This window comes from Ciconia boyciana, chromosome 9 (genome assembly GCF_034638445.1).
Source record: "Ciconia boyciana chromosome 9, ASM3463844v1, whole genome shotgun sequence".
Classification (NCBI taxonomy): domain Eukaryota; kingdom Metazoa; phylum Chordata; class Aves; order Ciconiiformes; family Ciconiidae; genus Ciconia; species Ciconia boyciana.
The window spans coordinates 26,412,635-26,430,528 of NC_132942.1; the positions used below are offsets into that span (position 1 = coordinate 26,412,635).

The 17,894-nt window shown below is 36.9% G+C and overlaps 1 protein-coding gene across 3 annotated transcripts in view; it reads right to left on the bottom strand.

Annotated features, from left to right (window-relative positions):
• Window positions 1-17,894, bottom strand: part of NFATC3 (nuclear factor of activated T cells 3) — a 76,242-nt gene that overhangs the window by 31,217 nt on the left and 27,131 nt on the right. For all 3 annotated transcript variants that reach the window (XM_072871867.1, XM_072871865.1, XM_072871864.1), the window contains exon 3: window positions 15,065-15,227. In XM_072871867.1, coding sequence (XP_072727968.1) covers window positions 15,065-15,227 — 163 coding nt within the window. The remainder of the gene's footprint in view (window positions 1-15,064; window positions 15,228-17,894) is intronic.

Here is a 17,894-nt window from a genome sequence, read left to right on the forward strand (position 1 = left end):
ACATTGGTAACATATTATCCAGAAGATTTAAGGAAACGAATTTAACCAACAGTAACATGCAAGTTTCCTTTAGCCACTGCAATTTTAAATCCAAAGCCTATAAAATGTCTTATAAATCCATGAGGTTTACTTCACCTTCCTGCAATTGGCAGATTTAATGCACACTTCAAGTTATATAATTTATAAAAAACAATGCAGCAAATTTACATTTCATCGACTTCAACATCAAATTCTGTTCAAACTGGAAGGAGGGCCAGACAGTCATTCTTTAAATGTGGTTTTGTTATGTCAATATTTTTGTCTCTAGGGAGAGTTATTTGGTCATACAACAATATTATCCAAGCTCTTTACAGAACCAACACTTAAAAACCAAACAAACAAACCCATGTCAATTTAACCTACTTACAAGAGTAATTTAACACCAGTAGTCAGCAGTACAAAAAACCAAAGCACACCTAGAAATCAGAAGCACCACTGTAGATTCTTTGTATCTTGATGCACTACTATTGGCAGTAAATTTTATGTACACCAAATGAACACCTGTTTTCTATATTCAAGTTATGGCTATGACAGCACCTACCAGTCTTGTCACTTTTATTAGAGCTTTCTCAATCAAGAACAGAAATTTGGTTTGCGACAGAAGTCTGGAACTTTCAAGAGCCATTCTTAAAGCTTTCAGCCTTACATGAATGCTTTTGTCCAAGATGTAATACTTATTAATTAATCCATCTAGATACAACAGCGTGGTCATATTTCTTTTCCACTAATTCTAGTTTGTGTCTTTCCCATTTGCCCAATGAGGTTAAATGTGATCGAGAAGCAGAAGAGCCAAAATCTAGACCACCTAAGACAAATAAAAGTGAGCTTACTCAAATAAACCCAGAACAACTGAGGCTTGTTCTTCACCTCTTCGTATCCAGCACACGCACAATCTAAAATAATTCCTGAGACATGCTGCAGATGAAAATCTACAGACAACCTACAGCATATAACTGTTATTGAGCAACAACATACATATCTTGAGCAGCTGACACAAAAGCTCAATAGATCGAATATATTATTTGTTACAATCGCAGCATTACGAGATTGCTCTCAGGGAAAATGCCCATTCTACTTTTTTTTTAAGTGAATGGAGAGGAAAGAAAGGCAACAGTTCAGAATTAGTGCTTCTATTGCTTTTCCGGGCTGGGAGATCTCTAAATGATTACTGCAGTAAGGAGACTGTGCTGCTTTTCATGGCTGTAGACAAAGAATTCTGAATTCTGTTGTCCTCAAATCTCCTTGTACCTTTCTTGGGAGATGTACAACATCTCCCAGCTGTCATGCCTTTAAAAGGCCAGTCCAATTCAACTTTTACCATAAAACAGACTACATTTGTACTGCATTGTACATAGACTACAAATGAGGTTGCGCTAAAGCAGACTGGTTTCTGTCCTTAAACTCAATGAATTCTCATCTGTTTCCCCACCTGATTCCAGCTACCATCGAGAATTCATGCATGCACAGGCAAGCAGAACAAACCGACTTAATAACGTTAAATCAAAAAGTCACATCTCCTCATGGGTTTAACAAACCTTACCCCTTCAGACCCTCATTATAATGAAAGAAAAATAGTGGCCACAAAAAGCCAAGCAATCTTTAAAAGTCATGGCAACTTTTACCAAATACCATGTCTTGTCCTATAATTGACATATTTCCAACTGATTTCTTACATGATCTCATTTATTTGCATTTTTATATGTATGTCTATTATTTGCAGGCTTTTGTTCTGTCAAATATGTAAAATCTTTTTGTTCTCCCTGGAGTTCTCAGTACAAACAGAGCTAAATGTAGCAAAAAAACCCCAACAAACCAACCCAAACCCCTGAGCCGTTGAGTGGAGACAGTCTAGATTATCAGTCGCTTCCCATGTAAAGAAATGTGATATTCAAGCATTTCCAGGTGTTACAGTGGAGACAAAGAACCTCCTGTGACCATCAGTGTACTAACAGGCGTCTCTCCCTTCATCTGTCAGAAGTCACCTGTAAACTACAGGAACACAACTGGACCACCACAAACTTTACTCTCAGTTATTGTTGTGTTGATAGTGGAGCACAGGGACTCTTACATCAATGAAATATATAAACGCATAAGTTCCTTTTTATACTCGATGCAGGACTCCAACATATTTCCAAAAGACCTTTTTTTAAAATACCAAATTAATATTTTCATATTTTCTATGAGTGTGAATTATTTCAGGAGTTTAAAGAAAATTTAGGGACATGTATTAGTTTAGCATTTACAGCAGCCATCTTGTCCCAAGTTCTCAACACTGCTACTCCACCACGCATTTTCCTCAACGTTAAAATTAAATCTTAACAAAATGGAATACAGTCTAAATGTGACATTTTTTAAGTGTGTTCACTCTAATACTGGGAATTATATAAATTACAAGCCAGACCTATTAAAAAAATTTTAATAACTTCCAAATGGGGTCACTGTGACAAAGCTCATTTCCAATTAAAGCTATCTTCCCCTTCCTTAACAATGGACATGTACACAACAGTTCTAGAGATACTAGTGATAGGAGAGAGAGAAAGAGGGGTGGGGGTGGGGATACTCGTAAAACTAAGCTGGTCTGTCTACAGTCAGTGGAGAAACTGTCCTCATCAGAAGCCTACACAGAGCAGGAGCTTAATGTAGTGTAGCAAAATATACCCCATACCAGCAGTTGCAATGGTATTGCCCATGAGATGCTATAGCCATATACTACATTTGAATTGCCCAAAGCCGTGTCATCGGTTTTGCTTCCATTATTCTTGAGCAAAGTTCACCCTCCATGCTTGCCCAGACAGGCTATTATGGAAGACATACAGGGCCTGGTTTCTGCAAAGCATGTTGGGGGAGGGGAAAGTGGTGTGAAAGTCTGACAAAAATGCCCACCCCACCCACAGATTAGTTATATATCAATAGGTTATCAAGTGCTTTTTCTGTACAATGCTCTTGTGATACGAGCTCATGTGCTTGTTGACTGTCTCACATCACTACACTACACTAGCTATACCAAAGTAGAAATTTGAAACTATGTTACCACAGCTTCAGAAGAAATAATAAAACGCCCAACCACAAGACCCCACAGAGTAGTACCACCTTTAGTCACTTCCCTTCTGGTTTATATATTAAATTAAATGAAAACAAACAAGAAATCCAATGCCCCAAGGAAACTACAAGGGAAAATATTATAATGCAACAGAATACGCTTTTATCGTAATTTAGAAGAAACCTATGCATGTTATAATACAGAAACATACAAATAAGGCACCTCGTAATTAAAAATTATCTGTAATAACATCAGGACAAAACCCTGAAAATTTCATATATACTTAAAAGCCATGCTTTTAAGTGTAAACCAGTCTCAAAACAAACAAACAAGCTAACAAGCTCCCCTCCCCCCCGTCAATCGGATGCTTACACCATAGCTTTGTCTCAAACGAATTGCTGTAAAGGATCTGCAATGAAGTCCTGCTAAAGGTACTGGAATATACATACATGGTTAGGCAGAGAGGTAACATATTGGCAAGGTAGCAGAGACTTCATAAATTTATACTTTGTGTTACAGATGATTTATTGCATTTATTCAAGGTTTAAAATAAAAAGAGAACAGCATCAAAGAAAAACAATGTAAAGCCATAAATATAACCAATGTGTGCAAGTGTGGCAATTAAGTAAGCTGGGGGCTGGGTAAGGAAAGAATAACCCCATCTCCCACATTATAGAGTGTAATTCAGGGCCCGATCACAGCAACGGGGCCACATAAAAAGGAAACATATCACAGTCTTAAGCAAGCAATGAGCAGGTTGCACAGTGTCCTCATGTTTCCAACAGCTGTATTTACAGCACAAAAGACTGTAAGCTTAATAGGCTATGGATGCTAATGAGACAGCCTTATGTGCTAGCTAAAATTTTGAGGCAGCCAGAGAGATTGTCAAAAACAACACGTTGATTAAAAAAAAAAAAACAAACAACCAACAAAAACCCCCCAACCTTTATTATACAAATTTGTGCTTTAGAATTAACATTTTCCCCTTAAATCTTGTCTAATAAGTGAGCTGACAACTCTAGGCATGACATGGATTCTGCAAGAGTAAAATAAAAAATTTACAGTGTCTGTAATCAAAGAGAAGAGCCTGTGGGAGCCAGTGAGCCAAGGGGGAGGTAGAAAATGATCCGATAGCTTGTGGAGAGGATGCCTGCACATCCCATGTAATTTCTATTACATAATCATTCAAAGCCTTCAGTGAAACCCACACACTGTGCCTAGCACCACGTAATTTAAGACAGCCTGTGTCATACCATTCCTGAGAACAGAGGACAATGCTGGATTACTTTAATTCATTTGAAAGTACTCCTACCTTGTTTAACTGCAGGTGCATTCAGCAGTTTGGTGAAGAGTATGACAGTATTCTGAAGTCCATTGTGTGAATAATCCTGGTGAAAGTAAGCCTTGGATGTCTCTCCCTACAGAAAACCTTTACATAGTAAGCAAAGCAGAACTTTCTGCCCACCACACTTGGTTCCCACTGAAGACTGAATTATCACAGAATCTGAACTACCTTCCGTCTCCTAGTAATGGTGTCATCTCTCCTCCAAAAGAAAGATGATATTTGGAGCCTGAATTGCCATTATTAATGCAAAATCTGTCTTGTGAATAACGAAGGAGACTTACTACCCCAAATCAACTTCAAATCAGGAAAAATTACATATTTTGGAAATTAAAATGCATTCCTTTTAAATACAGTTTTGTTCTTGTTCAAAAAAATGTTTATTGTTCTTAGTTTCATTGACAGCAGGGTGACACTTTCTTCTTACCTCATCTGCTTTATGCACAATTCTGTATGTTGAACAGCCCAAACATTTAAGTCAGTTAAAAAAAATTGCTAATCGTTCTTCCATGAAAATACCTACATAATTAACTTGAAAGAACAGATACTACGTTATGGTCAAATATCTAATGAAGCCATGGCATCTGTACCTTTGGTTCACCTTAGTAAAGAATACACAATATATACATATAAGAACATAGTGTATCTATACAGACCATAGGTATTTAAATTAACAGCATTTTACAACCTACTGTAAGTGCTGCAGAGTCACCATGATGAAGACGCATTACAATAGATTGCTACAATATCAGCCTGCCCAAGATTCAGTCATGGGTCACTTAGTAACTGTACAGTAACTTAAACTACTGGTTGAGCACTAGGTATATTTTCAAGTATACCTTCCAGCATTTACTCTACTAACATGCAATCCTAGAGGTGCACAATACACACAAAAAAGTTACTAATTTTACTTAAAAAAAAGATATACCACTTTCCCAGGAGTAGCTAACAGTGTGCTGTAGACAACTAGTAAGTTCCTGCACACTGTCACTACTGACCTCTAGCAACCCTCCTCTGTAACAGAATACTGATACACCACCCACTGCTTTGCTGGGGAAACTCAGCCAAGTTGTTTTTGTGTTTCTATATCGTTTCCATAGCAAAGGTCAGTGCATGCGTAAGTTAAACTAAAGCTGGAAGGCTAAAGACTGAAGGTCACTACAGGATAAGCCAGAAGAGCTTCATGCCAAAGCAGTTCCAACCATATTACTATACTGCATACAGTAAACTCATGCATGCATGTCAATACTTAGCTTACAATTTTTACCAAGTAACTACAAAGACAGTAAGTTAATGAGAGAATTTTTGGATCATCAAGAAGTTGTATTTTATATTACAAGAACATTCATACATTCTTAATGCACATATGGAAAATCCTTAAAAAAAAGTGTAGCACTAGAGACTATATAGACTAATTTGATCACTAAAGACAGCAGCATTTAAACTTGGAATTTTGTGGCAGTGGTGAGAACCTTTTCCATGCTGAGGAAAGCAAATAGGTCACATCAGGTAAGAGGCATCAACCTGGAAAAAATAAGTTAGCATATTTCCAGATTACAGGCATATTATACTGGGGCCACATCTGGCTCACATGTCATCAATTCCATGCTCTGATCTAAAGGAAAGCTTGCAACACTCGACAAGCTTGTGAGAAGACTTTTTAAAGTCTCTAATATTTAGAAGTTTTACCTCCCCTCCCCGCCTTTTTTAAATTAAGAAGGTTCTGTCTGTGTTTTCCATTTATTATTGCAGGTCAAGTATTACCAATCTCTATTAAAACATAAATGTTATTTATCCACAAGATGTGATTTCTTACGACTTGTAACAAGACTTTGAGAAAAATATCCAACAGAAAATATACACTTCACAGTAAACAGGTACTTATCAGACAATATTAGTATACTGTGAAACAGTCTGTTTTTCTGAACCAAAACCCCCTTTGTTTATTTACAAAAAACCCCAATACCTAATAGTGTCACTGAATCCAGAAGTGATGTCAGGGTTTCACATGCCTACTCCTTCAGAATAAAAAATAAAGAAAAAAAATGGAACTTGGGGGGTGGGGGGGGAAGTTAGAAAAATAATTTAATTAGCTAAGTTTTATGCTCAGCAATCAAGCAATACTACGATACCAATGACATTCAGACCATGCCAAAACCCATTTGATTGTCTTTTTAAAGCAATTTTCCTGCAACACTTTCCAGCATTTATTAGGAAATTGCCATGTTTAACCAAACTTTCACTGGGGTTCAAATAATCATGTTTTATCTTTTATGTGCCTTTTCTTTGCTTGCTAATTGAAGCTGAAGATTCTATCAACACTTTAGTGCTCCTTTGCCTTTGCACAATTAATTCACTGCTTATGGCATTACTGGACTGGTAAAGTAGGCTGATTAGAAAGAAAGCTTTCACATACAAATAGGCCTCCCTAAAAATAGGGCATAGTCTTGAAATACAAGACATGTCAGGGGAAAAATTTGGGATAACTTCAGTGAACAAAAGACTCAATTAACAACTCTAGCTTCACCAAATGCACCGGTACCCATATAAAAATCCTCAGTTGAAACATGAGGAACAGGGAAGGAAATAAATAGCTGTGTAAAGAACTATAAGCACTTACTAAGCATTTACTTCAGATGGAGATTTCCTAGGCTTTTCAACACCTTGATATGAAAAGCATGTTGTAACTAGTTATTTTGTCCTTGATAGTCTCATGGCAGTTAGATGCATTTCAGTGACTTCCATATTCCTTAGAACACCCCCCAAAGTTAAAGGTGTAAGGTAAGGAGGGCAAAAGAGGAGAATGAAGGCCCCATTATATGGAGGTGAAAGGAAAGGTAAAGCTGTTTCCTTGAATTAGGTGTTTTTACTTTGGAAGACTGAGTAAAGCTACGGTGTAATTCACCATGAAACCTAAACAATCCTAAAGGAAAAGAACTTTCACTGATTAAATTTTAGTCCACTTCTAAAGTAAAAAAATATATATTTTTTTATCTCATTTAAAGAAAAAAACCGCAAACCATGCCTTTGAAATGTTTTGCCCTCTGAGACAACAGAGATGTGACCCACAAGCTTGGAATCTTTTAGACAATATCAAAGAGGCACCAGTGCATGGTTTGAAGAATGAGGCTTTTTTCTTCAGACATTTCTCCACAAGAAGTTCACTTTCGAGTGCTGTGCAGCTACTTGCCTAAAGAACTGTGAAGACTGCTGGTTTAAAAGCTGAAGGGCTACTCTGCCAAGCTGAACAGCACACCTATTAACAATGACCTGGGAATAAAAGCAAGGGATGACAAAGATCCAAAGGCATGAAGATGAACATAACTTGAAACAAAAGACACACAATGACTAACACCAGAGATAAGATTTATCATGAATTTATCAACAGTTGCATTTTGAAAAGCTTGAAACAAACCATATATATAAACCCAAGAAATTAGAATTCAGGGAAGTTATTCAAAATCAGATTGACCACAGTCATCTCTTGTGGCCTTGCAGAGGTGCAACGAGTGCTGACCTGTAATGTTCAAGGGACTGTTTAAAAGAAACTGGAGAAATTCATGGAAGAAAACTCCATTCAGATCTATTAGGCAATACCCCAATCAGTGGCTCAGACAGTCTTAACAGCACATGGGAATTTTTTTTTTTTAATTTCATTCTGATTCTGCAAAGGTTATAATGTTACAAAAAGTTAAATTTCTGATTTTAAAATTAAATATGTTAAACCGAAACAACATCTACTTCCCCTTCCTGAAGTGCAGTACTATTTTCTATCACTTGATTATTTGATGTACCTTTCCATCAACTGAGAAGGAAAAGCATGCACATCAAAAAAGCATCCTCCTTCCTCTTTTGCTAAATAAGCTTAGAGTAGACTGACTCGAAGACTTTAAAACAGTACAGACCTTTGCAATTCTGAAACAAAATAGAGAGACATAAAAGGAGCAAACTTTAATAAACTATTAGATAGTGGCACAAGTCCAATTTAAAAAACATTTTAAAGGTCATCACAAAGACAAACGGGTCCTGCAAAAGACTAAAGCAAATAAGTAATTGCAAATATCAGGGCATTATTGGTCATGATACCATATGTTTACACAACATACAGAAAGAACATCCTTCAAGGTTTTAAAAACTTGGATTTCTATTTCTGAAATCTCACACTTTTACACACTTACTCACTGCTTGCAGATGGGATTGAAAGTGTTATAAATACTAATTTCAGGCATATTTTGAAGAGTATTTTAGCTCAGAGTCCTGTCCCATTCTACACTACCCAAAAAGGAGATCAATTCATAGCTAAAATAATGTTAGCCTAATAGTACAGCTTCACACAGTGCAGAATTGCCAGTCACACCTAACTAGCCATCACAATACACTATCCATCTGCAGTTTGCTCTACACTCTTGAAAAAAAATGTGCTATTCCTGAAATACCAACTCCCAATGCCAAATTATGCTATGGACAGTTTTTGGACAAGCATTTCCAGGATAGAAATAGGCTATTCCCACATAACCTATAGAAACAAAACATAAATTGGCTTTACTTTGGAAAAAAATTACTACTTTTCCACATTTTAGTAAACACAGGATACAAGAAGCAGACGACTCTGTCGTCCCGTCTGCCATATTAAATGTTTTTCACATTAATTACTGCATTTTCTAGATTGAGTATTCAAACATATAGTAGATGCATCAATACGGCTTTTACTATCTTTTTTGGGGATTCTGGAGCAGAAAATGCCTATATAGTCATCAACCTGTTCTTGAAAGATATGGTTTTTTAGAATCTCATCCAAAGGTCAATGTTTGTCCCAATACAGCCTGCTACATGGTTCACACAGGCTGAGACTTACCTTCTGCCTTCTAGATTTATTTGCAGGTTGTTACCACCAAACAACAGTAAGCAATTAGAGCTGGGATACAGTCTGCCTTCTGGTGATGTATAAAATAGGGAAGAATTCAAGAATTCAAAAATAAAAATTGAAAAGTGAAAGGCAGGAAGAGTGGGAAGGGTGATGAAACACAGAAAAAGCGTGCTGTTTATTTGGCTTAGAGAACTCTGAAATTATACCTGTTATTCAAATAGTTACATGAATTGGCCACACGGAACACCTGCAAAAAGGTGACAGCCACAGAATTATAGGCCAGGAAACATACACTCATTTAGACAATTCTTCGTTCGTTTATTTTTATCAGATCATCTCTGACATTGCTCGGTTCAATCCTCTCTTGTAGGTTATAGTTTCTTCCACCAGAACTCAGGCAGAGTTTGACAGGCTTTTTGAGGACTCATTCCCAATTCAGAATTTTCAAAGTAGTTCAAAATTAGTTTACTTTAGCTCAATTAGTTTACTTTTTCTTCCCTTGCAGCTCTTCAGTCACAACTTCAAGCTCTGCAATCACTTTAAACAGAGCTGATTTTCAGTCCCTCTTTCACAGGTCTCCATTAAACCTCACCCAGGAGGTTCCGTTTGCTTGTCAGTGACTAGAAATGCATAACCATTTAAATAAACTAGTTTTTATTTAACATTTCTTTCATTTTTTATCTTACACCTTTCCTCAGCTGTAATACTGCTGAGTTGTCCATATGGACTACACGATGCTTCCCCTCCTCTGTTACTGCATAATTAACTACAGTTAAGAATTTTGCTTACAGCAGAGGAACGGATGAATGATTCTATTCTTAAACCCTTCATAGAATGGCAAAAAGACACTTATGGTACAGGCAAATTCTTAATAGCTACCACTGCCCCAAATTTATCTTGCATGCATGGGGCACAAGTGGATTCTATACAGTGTCTGTTTACAGATACAGCATCAATTTTAGAATAAATTACTCTTATAGTTCACATCTAGAGCCGATTCCCACTGTGGTAAATGGCCACAGGACAGATACTCCTTCTTGCATACACAATGGTGCTACCAAATAGCTGTTAGTGCAACAGTCCCTCAGTACATCACATTGTACAGTTATCAAGAAGAATATCATGTAGATCACCTTCTTCACTAGTAACAGGACAAAAGATAAAACAGAAATACTTCTTGTTGAACACAACACAGCTTATAGATTTACTACCAAAAGATATCATTATGTTTAAAATACTTAAGAAAACTCAGAAAATTGCAGAAATCTACATGAATAGCAGGGACACAGTATACAAAACAAGTTTGTTTGTTTGTTTTAAAAAGAATAACAGTCATTTTAGATCAGAATACAAAAATAAAATACAAAAATAAAAAAAGTCCCTGAGAGATCCTTATCATGTGCCCACCTGCTCTAAAATGCTTGTATGTTTTTGATCCATGTGAACTCTCCATGTGAAATTATCCACGTGAAATCTCATGAAGAACCCTAACCATTTTAGATAACAGCAAAATCTCATTCTAACAAATTGTAAGTGTAAACATGATTTTTATTATGTACAATTTGACCTATGGGAAGGGTGGGAAATTCAAACAATGATGATCATTAATTTAGAGTCAGATGAAATGTGGCAGCTATTTGTTTAAAAGGCTTTGTAGATGGGTAAAGTAAGTACTCTAACCTATTGAATTAGAATGGTAAAGGTAGACAGTGCTCAGAGGCTTTCTATGTCTTCTGACAATGCAATACAAAATTTCCACATAATTTGGATGATAAAAGTTCAACATGTCACCCTCCTTCTTGCTCACCATTCTGCCAAGTTATTTATTCCTTCCCTGTGAAAACTGTCAGCGTTATCTTGCAGATTCTCTACCAAGGTAAAATAAATTGTTCCAGTGGCATGGATTAGCTGGAACACACTCCCAAGAAAGCAGAGATTAAAATGACAGGTATCTGCTATTTAGAACATTTTGCATTAAAAAGCTGAAAACAAGAGAATTTCATTACAGAATTTGCTTCCTTAAAGTCAATGGACTTACAAAGCAAAGCATGATGCTCCACTCATTTCATTTCCTCACATTTGGAAATAAGCTGATTAAACGTACTCACAACAGATGATGCCAAATTTGTCAGAAGCTAAGTCTCCTAGCAACAGGTATGGTGCAGTATTAGTAATAGATTAATGACATGCACTAATAGATTAATGGCTTGAAGCTATGTACTATCTTAAAGTCTTTATTTTAAATAATACATCAACTGCACGTGCAGAGCTACAGAGGTTTCACAGTTCGGAAATTAAATACTCTAGCTTTCTATAAAACAATGTTCAAGAGCAAAACAAATTGTGTAGCAAGAAAAAGCGCACAGGCCTTCAGGCACCCAAAGACATGGCAGTTGGACTTGATGATCGTTGTAGGTCCCTTCCAACTGAAATAGTCTATTCTATTCACCCACATCCTTTCTCGTCTCTGACACTGGTTAACATACAGTTATTTCACACAAGAAAATGCTGAGTACTTTACTGCAATGATCACACACATGGAAGTGACTGGTGTAAAGCTAAGAGCACCAAAAAGAAAAGTTAAGTCAGAAACAAACAGTAATGCATATCATGAACTGGATTTGCATAATAAGCTTCCAGAAGTGCTGGAAAAGATTTCACTTTTGTATTTAAATAAAATAATTTTCATCTGCTCCCAGCTATTTAGTATTTACCTTTCACCAAACTTGGCTCTTAGCATAGTTTTTCCCAGCAGTGAGTAAAAAGTTATGAAACAAAACATCGATTTGTATTAACAACTTCCTCTCTCCCATCAAGCACAACAATTAATTTCTAATCCAGCTGGAAGAGACCAAATTGCAAAATAGAATATTGATTTGCATTTGTATTCATTTTAATTTAGAGAGGCATAGTACAATCCATGTGTTTAAGCATGAGACTGTCAGACACATAAATACTATCCCCATTTTTAAAACAGCATTCTTATCATAGCAAGGTATTTCACAATTCTAATGCAAATAAATAGCTTTTAAAATCATTGGTGCAAGTCACATAGATTACAGATCTGTTTTTCTAACTTGCATCTAGTACTGCAGCTTAGAAGCACCTCGTTCTGTAAGCAAAAGAAAGTCCACATATATTTGTCAAATCTTAAACATCAGCAAAACAAGTTCCTTTAATGCAAATATTAGTGCAAGACACAAGCACCAAAAAAAAAAAATTTTTTGAATGCACTTTGCAAAATCTCAGCAGAGACTTATTTTGTCAGCTAAAATCTCTCAAGTTTCTGCCTGCATTAATGATGTGTTAAATTCCAGTACCAGCACCTTGGCATGTGAATGTTGTGTTTACTTGTTCTCTGCTGACTAAAGCAACATAATGCTCCGCATGAAGAAGTGTGCCCGGCCGACTTTCAGATTCCAGCCTAGTTCAGGCTTCCTCAATTTTCTCTAGTTGCAGACCTCCCTGATAAGCACTTGATCCTTGCCTCTACTGTACTAAGAAATCTAGTAGGTCTGACAACAGAAGAAAGTTGGAGCTGGTTAGGCCATGGTATTGTGATGAAAAGGAAAACATTGAGCAAGTCTGTAGGGAACATAAAAGTTGGATGAAGAGCTCAGATTAAGAATGGAAATGGAAAGATAAGGAAAGACATTCAAGAAAGAAGACAGGATGCAGATAACCAGCCCTTTTTTGGAGGGAGGGAAAGGAAAGATAGAAAGTCTTAAGAGGAAAAAAGGAGGAAGGAAAAAATTCAAGGTAAGCCATCAGAGAAGAAACAGAGTTTGATAAATAGCCCAAAGAATATGACTAAGAGTCAGACAGAGAAGAAATTCATCAGATGAAGACTTTGGAGGGAGGAGATTGCTTAGCAAGGAAAAAGGAGCAAATAGTCCAAGACATTTAAATTCTGCTGGTACATCTTCATTTATATAGGTATAACATTAGAGCTGTTCCAAAACTGATGTAATTACAAAGCATGACAGAATTTGCTTGCCAGAGAGGAGGAATAAACCATAAGGAGAAAAAGCGATAACATGTATATACTACTGTATGAGTAGGAGAAAGAGAATGGGGACTGATTATGCGAATCCTATGAGCACTTTGCAACTGGTCTCAAATAGTAATGAGTTACTTCCAACTATTGGAATAGGATAAATATATCAAATACGTTTTTAATGTATAGACTGCTACAGTGAAAGACTAAGGACTGAAACCCTGACTATCATTTTGCTGGAAAAGAACAAGAAATACCCTGGATTTGGGGGAAAAGAAAAACCCCGCTGTAACCTTAATGTAATCACACTATAAGACAAATAGGAAAAAAAATTAAAGATGTTATAATTGTTGTCTGATTTGACTTATAAATGAACAGTTAAATTTTATCTTAACCTGGCTTGGGATTAAGATAAAGACCATTAAGCAAGACTGAGGTGAATGAGAGACATTGCTTTCACCCAAGGATGTGACAAACTGATAAATCAAGGCATCTTAAGAAGTCTCAACGTTCCTCAGCACAATCTTCCCCACATCCAGTGAATGAGAGGGTGGGTTCCCTTTCAAGCCGCATGAGCCAGCTGGCACCGTAGATATTAAAGGAGACATCAGTGACTATCCCTAACTAATCCAGAAGTCTTCCCAGCATAGAGTAAGGTGTTTGTGTACACACCTGTACTCTGACAGTCAGAGAGGAGCACACCACAGCTTGTGCACACGGTTGTACCCACACTACCAAACCCGCACATCTTTGCCTTCAAAGAGAATATGATGGCAAAGCTCTCTTATGAAAGCCAAGCCTAATTTACTAGGACCTTACACCTAATTCTGAGCTCAACAATAATTGGATGGTGTTTGCAAAATATTTAAATAATATGCTTTAGATGCCATTAGCATTTGGAATATTTAGCATTAGCTAAAGAATATTTAGCATTAGCTAACCCAAAGCAACTGTTAATGGCAGGTACCAGTTATCAAAACAGTCAGTATATCACCACCCTCTGTTAGCCAGACTGTTGCCTGCACTACTGCCTTTTCTTGAAACTGATCCAAACTGTTCTAAGAGACAATAAAGCTTGCATGACTCTTAAGACAATGGAAACGATGTCAAAAAAAGAAGGCAAGAAACAAGTCTTACTTGTCCTTACAGATAACCATTTCAAATCTAATGAAACTAGGTGATGCCTTACTTTTAAGGAGATAGCTACCATTAAACTGTGAGTAATAACCTTTGATTCATGCTGAAGAAAGAGAAGAGTCAAGGTTACTCCAAACATTTACATGAAAGTTAACAGAATTTATGGGTACCATTTCACAGAAATAATGTAATAAAAACATGAACAAGAGGCATGTATAGTGTTCAGAAGCTGTCTCAACACCAAAATAAAGGTGATTTCTGATTCAAATGAAGCCATATCATATTTCAGTATAGCTCCAACTAATCTATTATCATGACTTTTCTTACCTGCCCCCATGCACACTCCTTCCTCCTTGAAGTTCATGTTGAATACGTTAAGTAATACACTATTGCACCATGAATCCATTCACAAGCATAAAACTGCATACAGCATAAAATAGTGACATGCACTGTAACTGTAGCAAACTGTTAATTTTGAAACTTCTAAAACTAACTTTTGTATTGAACAAGTTATATTTAAGGGAGAAAATCTTACCCAGGAAGGACCGTAAGCTTCACAAAAGGTAACAATTCACAGCATTGTAAATACCAAAAATTGTAGTTAAAATATTATCTTCTATTCAAGAAAGCCAGACTTCCTACCTTCACTACAGGGTGTCCTCCAGTAGATGCTTTTACTGCTCCTCTGCTTCCTTCTGTTTCATAGTGAGCTCTGTGATGAGTTTTAGGCTGGACTTCTATTTTCAGTTCACACTGCCCGTAATGACTCGGTAAAGGCCAGTCAAGTGGTGGCAACGATGATGTGCTGCAATCAAGACAAGCACACTATGGTTAAATGAACTATGCCATTTGGCCACAGTACAAACAAAGTAACTTCACTGTAAAATACAGACAATGATGTCACTTTCCTAACAAATGATGACTTTGGGTAAGCACTGCACTTTGTTAACCATCATTAAAATGAACACTATATGATGATCCAAAATTTTAAAGCTAGTAGTCCTATCTAAGCATAAAGACTTGCTGCAACAGACAACAAAGACACCTAAAGTACATGCTTAGTTTATGCACAGATTATATATACCCTTACACAGAGTACCAAAGTCACTCTAGGGAAGAAGAACAAAATGCCACAGTAGAAGTAATATGGAAGAACCTCAAAGGGAAGTAAGCCACATGATATCACCAATGTTGTCATACCTACCCTTTTACCTGCATAGATTTATAGACTTATGATTTTAATAAAATGAACAGTCAGATTCAAGTAATTACCTGGTAGAGAAAATTAATTTATGAACATTTAAAAGTGAACGTTTATAGCATTGTGTACCAAACAAGAACATTTACAATAAAAATGTTTAAACTTCTATTAAAATAGTTTTGGACTACTTTACTCTGACCAACAGGGAAAGCAAGTTGGTTTTAAAGAGATGGACAAATATTGGTTTGTATCATCATCTGAGAAAGCTCAATTCCATTTCTTTCCGCTTTACAAGAAGGCAGGAAAAACCCCACCACCAATCCGAAGCCATGCAAATTTCCACAAACATGAATAGCCACGGGTTGAAGAAAGATAAATTATACCTTCTGAAGAATTTAGCTGAGACCTATAAAACACATCCACAGTTGAGAAAGAAGATAATGTTTGGACTGAACAAAAAAGAAAAGAAAGCTCTGCCTTTAGCAAGTATCTGGACGGACTTGGGCTCAGCCTGCAGCACCATACATCTACCTTTTACTACAAAAATCACTGTCACTAAGTGTGGAAAAGAGGGAGAAGAAACGGCACTGCTTGCTGGCCTCCTCCCACAGGAGGACAACCTACAAGCCTGTTGACCTGCTGCTTCATGGAGTACCGCTACTGTGCGCTTCAGAAGAGAGTTAACATTATAATATAAGCCTTATCTCCTGAAGCGCCTGAAGGCAATGGCAGGAACAAGAGTATTACCCTTTCTTCTTACTGAAAGGAAGAAACAGGAGAAATAGATCATCTCCACAAGCATTCAGTGCACAGCAAAGACTCTTCTTCCCCCAGTAAGGAGGTCTGATGACTGGTCCTTCCACAGCAATAGTATTTACTGGGTAGGAGAGGACTGGTGATGTCAGCAATAAAAGAGGAAACTGACAGGAATGCAGTATAAGCCCAATCCTTCCAGATACCTCCCGCAGGCAGAGTTGTACTGCCTAAATGCTACTATTGGCTATCAACTAGACCTTGCCATTCACTTTTATAGCTACTGAAGGAGAAGAGGACTCGAGTCTTCAGTCTGAAAAAGGAAAGAAAACGTCAGGATTAGAAGATACTAAAAAGAGTTTAAAAAAGAAATGTAGCATGCAAGAAATTTTTCTTCACTGTTTCTGGAAACCTTTCCCCCCGCATATAACCAAATATTCTATGTCAAAACAGCCGATATACACAGTGAACAGACATGGTCCCTAAGAGAACTTGGTATAACATGCACACCACAACTATATACCAATTACTAGGAGGTATTACTGAAAGTTTATTATTAAACTCGGTCAAGAAAAAAAAGTATTTGTTGCTTGTGACCACTCTCCATATAGCTTCTCAGAGAGGTTTACTCCTTCTGCAATTAACTAATAAAAACGCAGCACAAGCTGTATCAGACTCCCATTATCTCCTAAAAAAATATTTGGAATACTAGAACAAACACAGAGACAGGAAAATAACCAAGTCTCAAGATTTTGTCATTCTTTGAAAACAAATAGAAAATATCAGCATGAGAGAGCAAGCAAGCACACAACGCATATGCAGATGCCTAAAACATCAAAAAATTGGAAAGCTTTCAAAACACAGTTTTCCAAATACATTACATAGCCTTTGAGGCTGTGCTGCATCAAACTGATGTTTTCTAGATGTAGCTGGCTAGAGAGTTACTGCTGCTTCCCTTTGGAGTTTGATGTTGGATACCCAAACTGTTGTTTCTCTCTAAATATTCTTCTTGCTGTTTCCATCACTCTCAACTTCTCAGCAGCAGTGGAATCTTAAAAAGTTTGAGGGTACACTGTCATGCATCTTTCTGCCCTGTGAGGATATCAGTTTAATGCATTTCTGCTTCCACATCACCCTTTCACTTTGAGACAAATGCTGTAGAGATACACATTAAACTGGATCAGTGATCTAACTTTATTTTGAGATCAGTTATCTAACTCATTTTGAAAGGTAAATTTTTGAATCCTATTCATTTACCAGAGACCCAGTTGTCTATACAGCTTTTTCAAACAGAACTAGTGGGAGAGAGGCAAAGTGGGAACTTCCTAGCCAGCACAGTCACCTTCTGAAAGTCACATGAACCCACAAGCTTGGACGCTAAATAAATTAAAAAAATATCAGAATACAGTCTACAAATGCTTGGTTGGGGTTTTTTTGTGGGTTTTTTTGGTTGGTTGTTTTTTTTGGGGGGGAGGTTGTGGTGTGGGTTTTTTGTTGTTGGTTTTTTTTTTTTTTTTT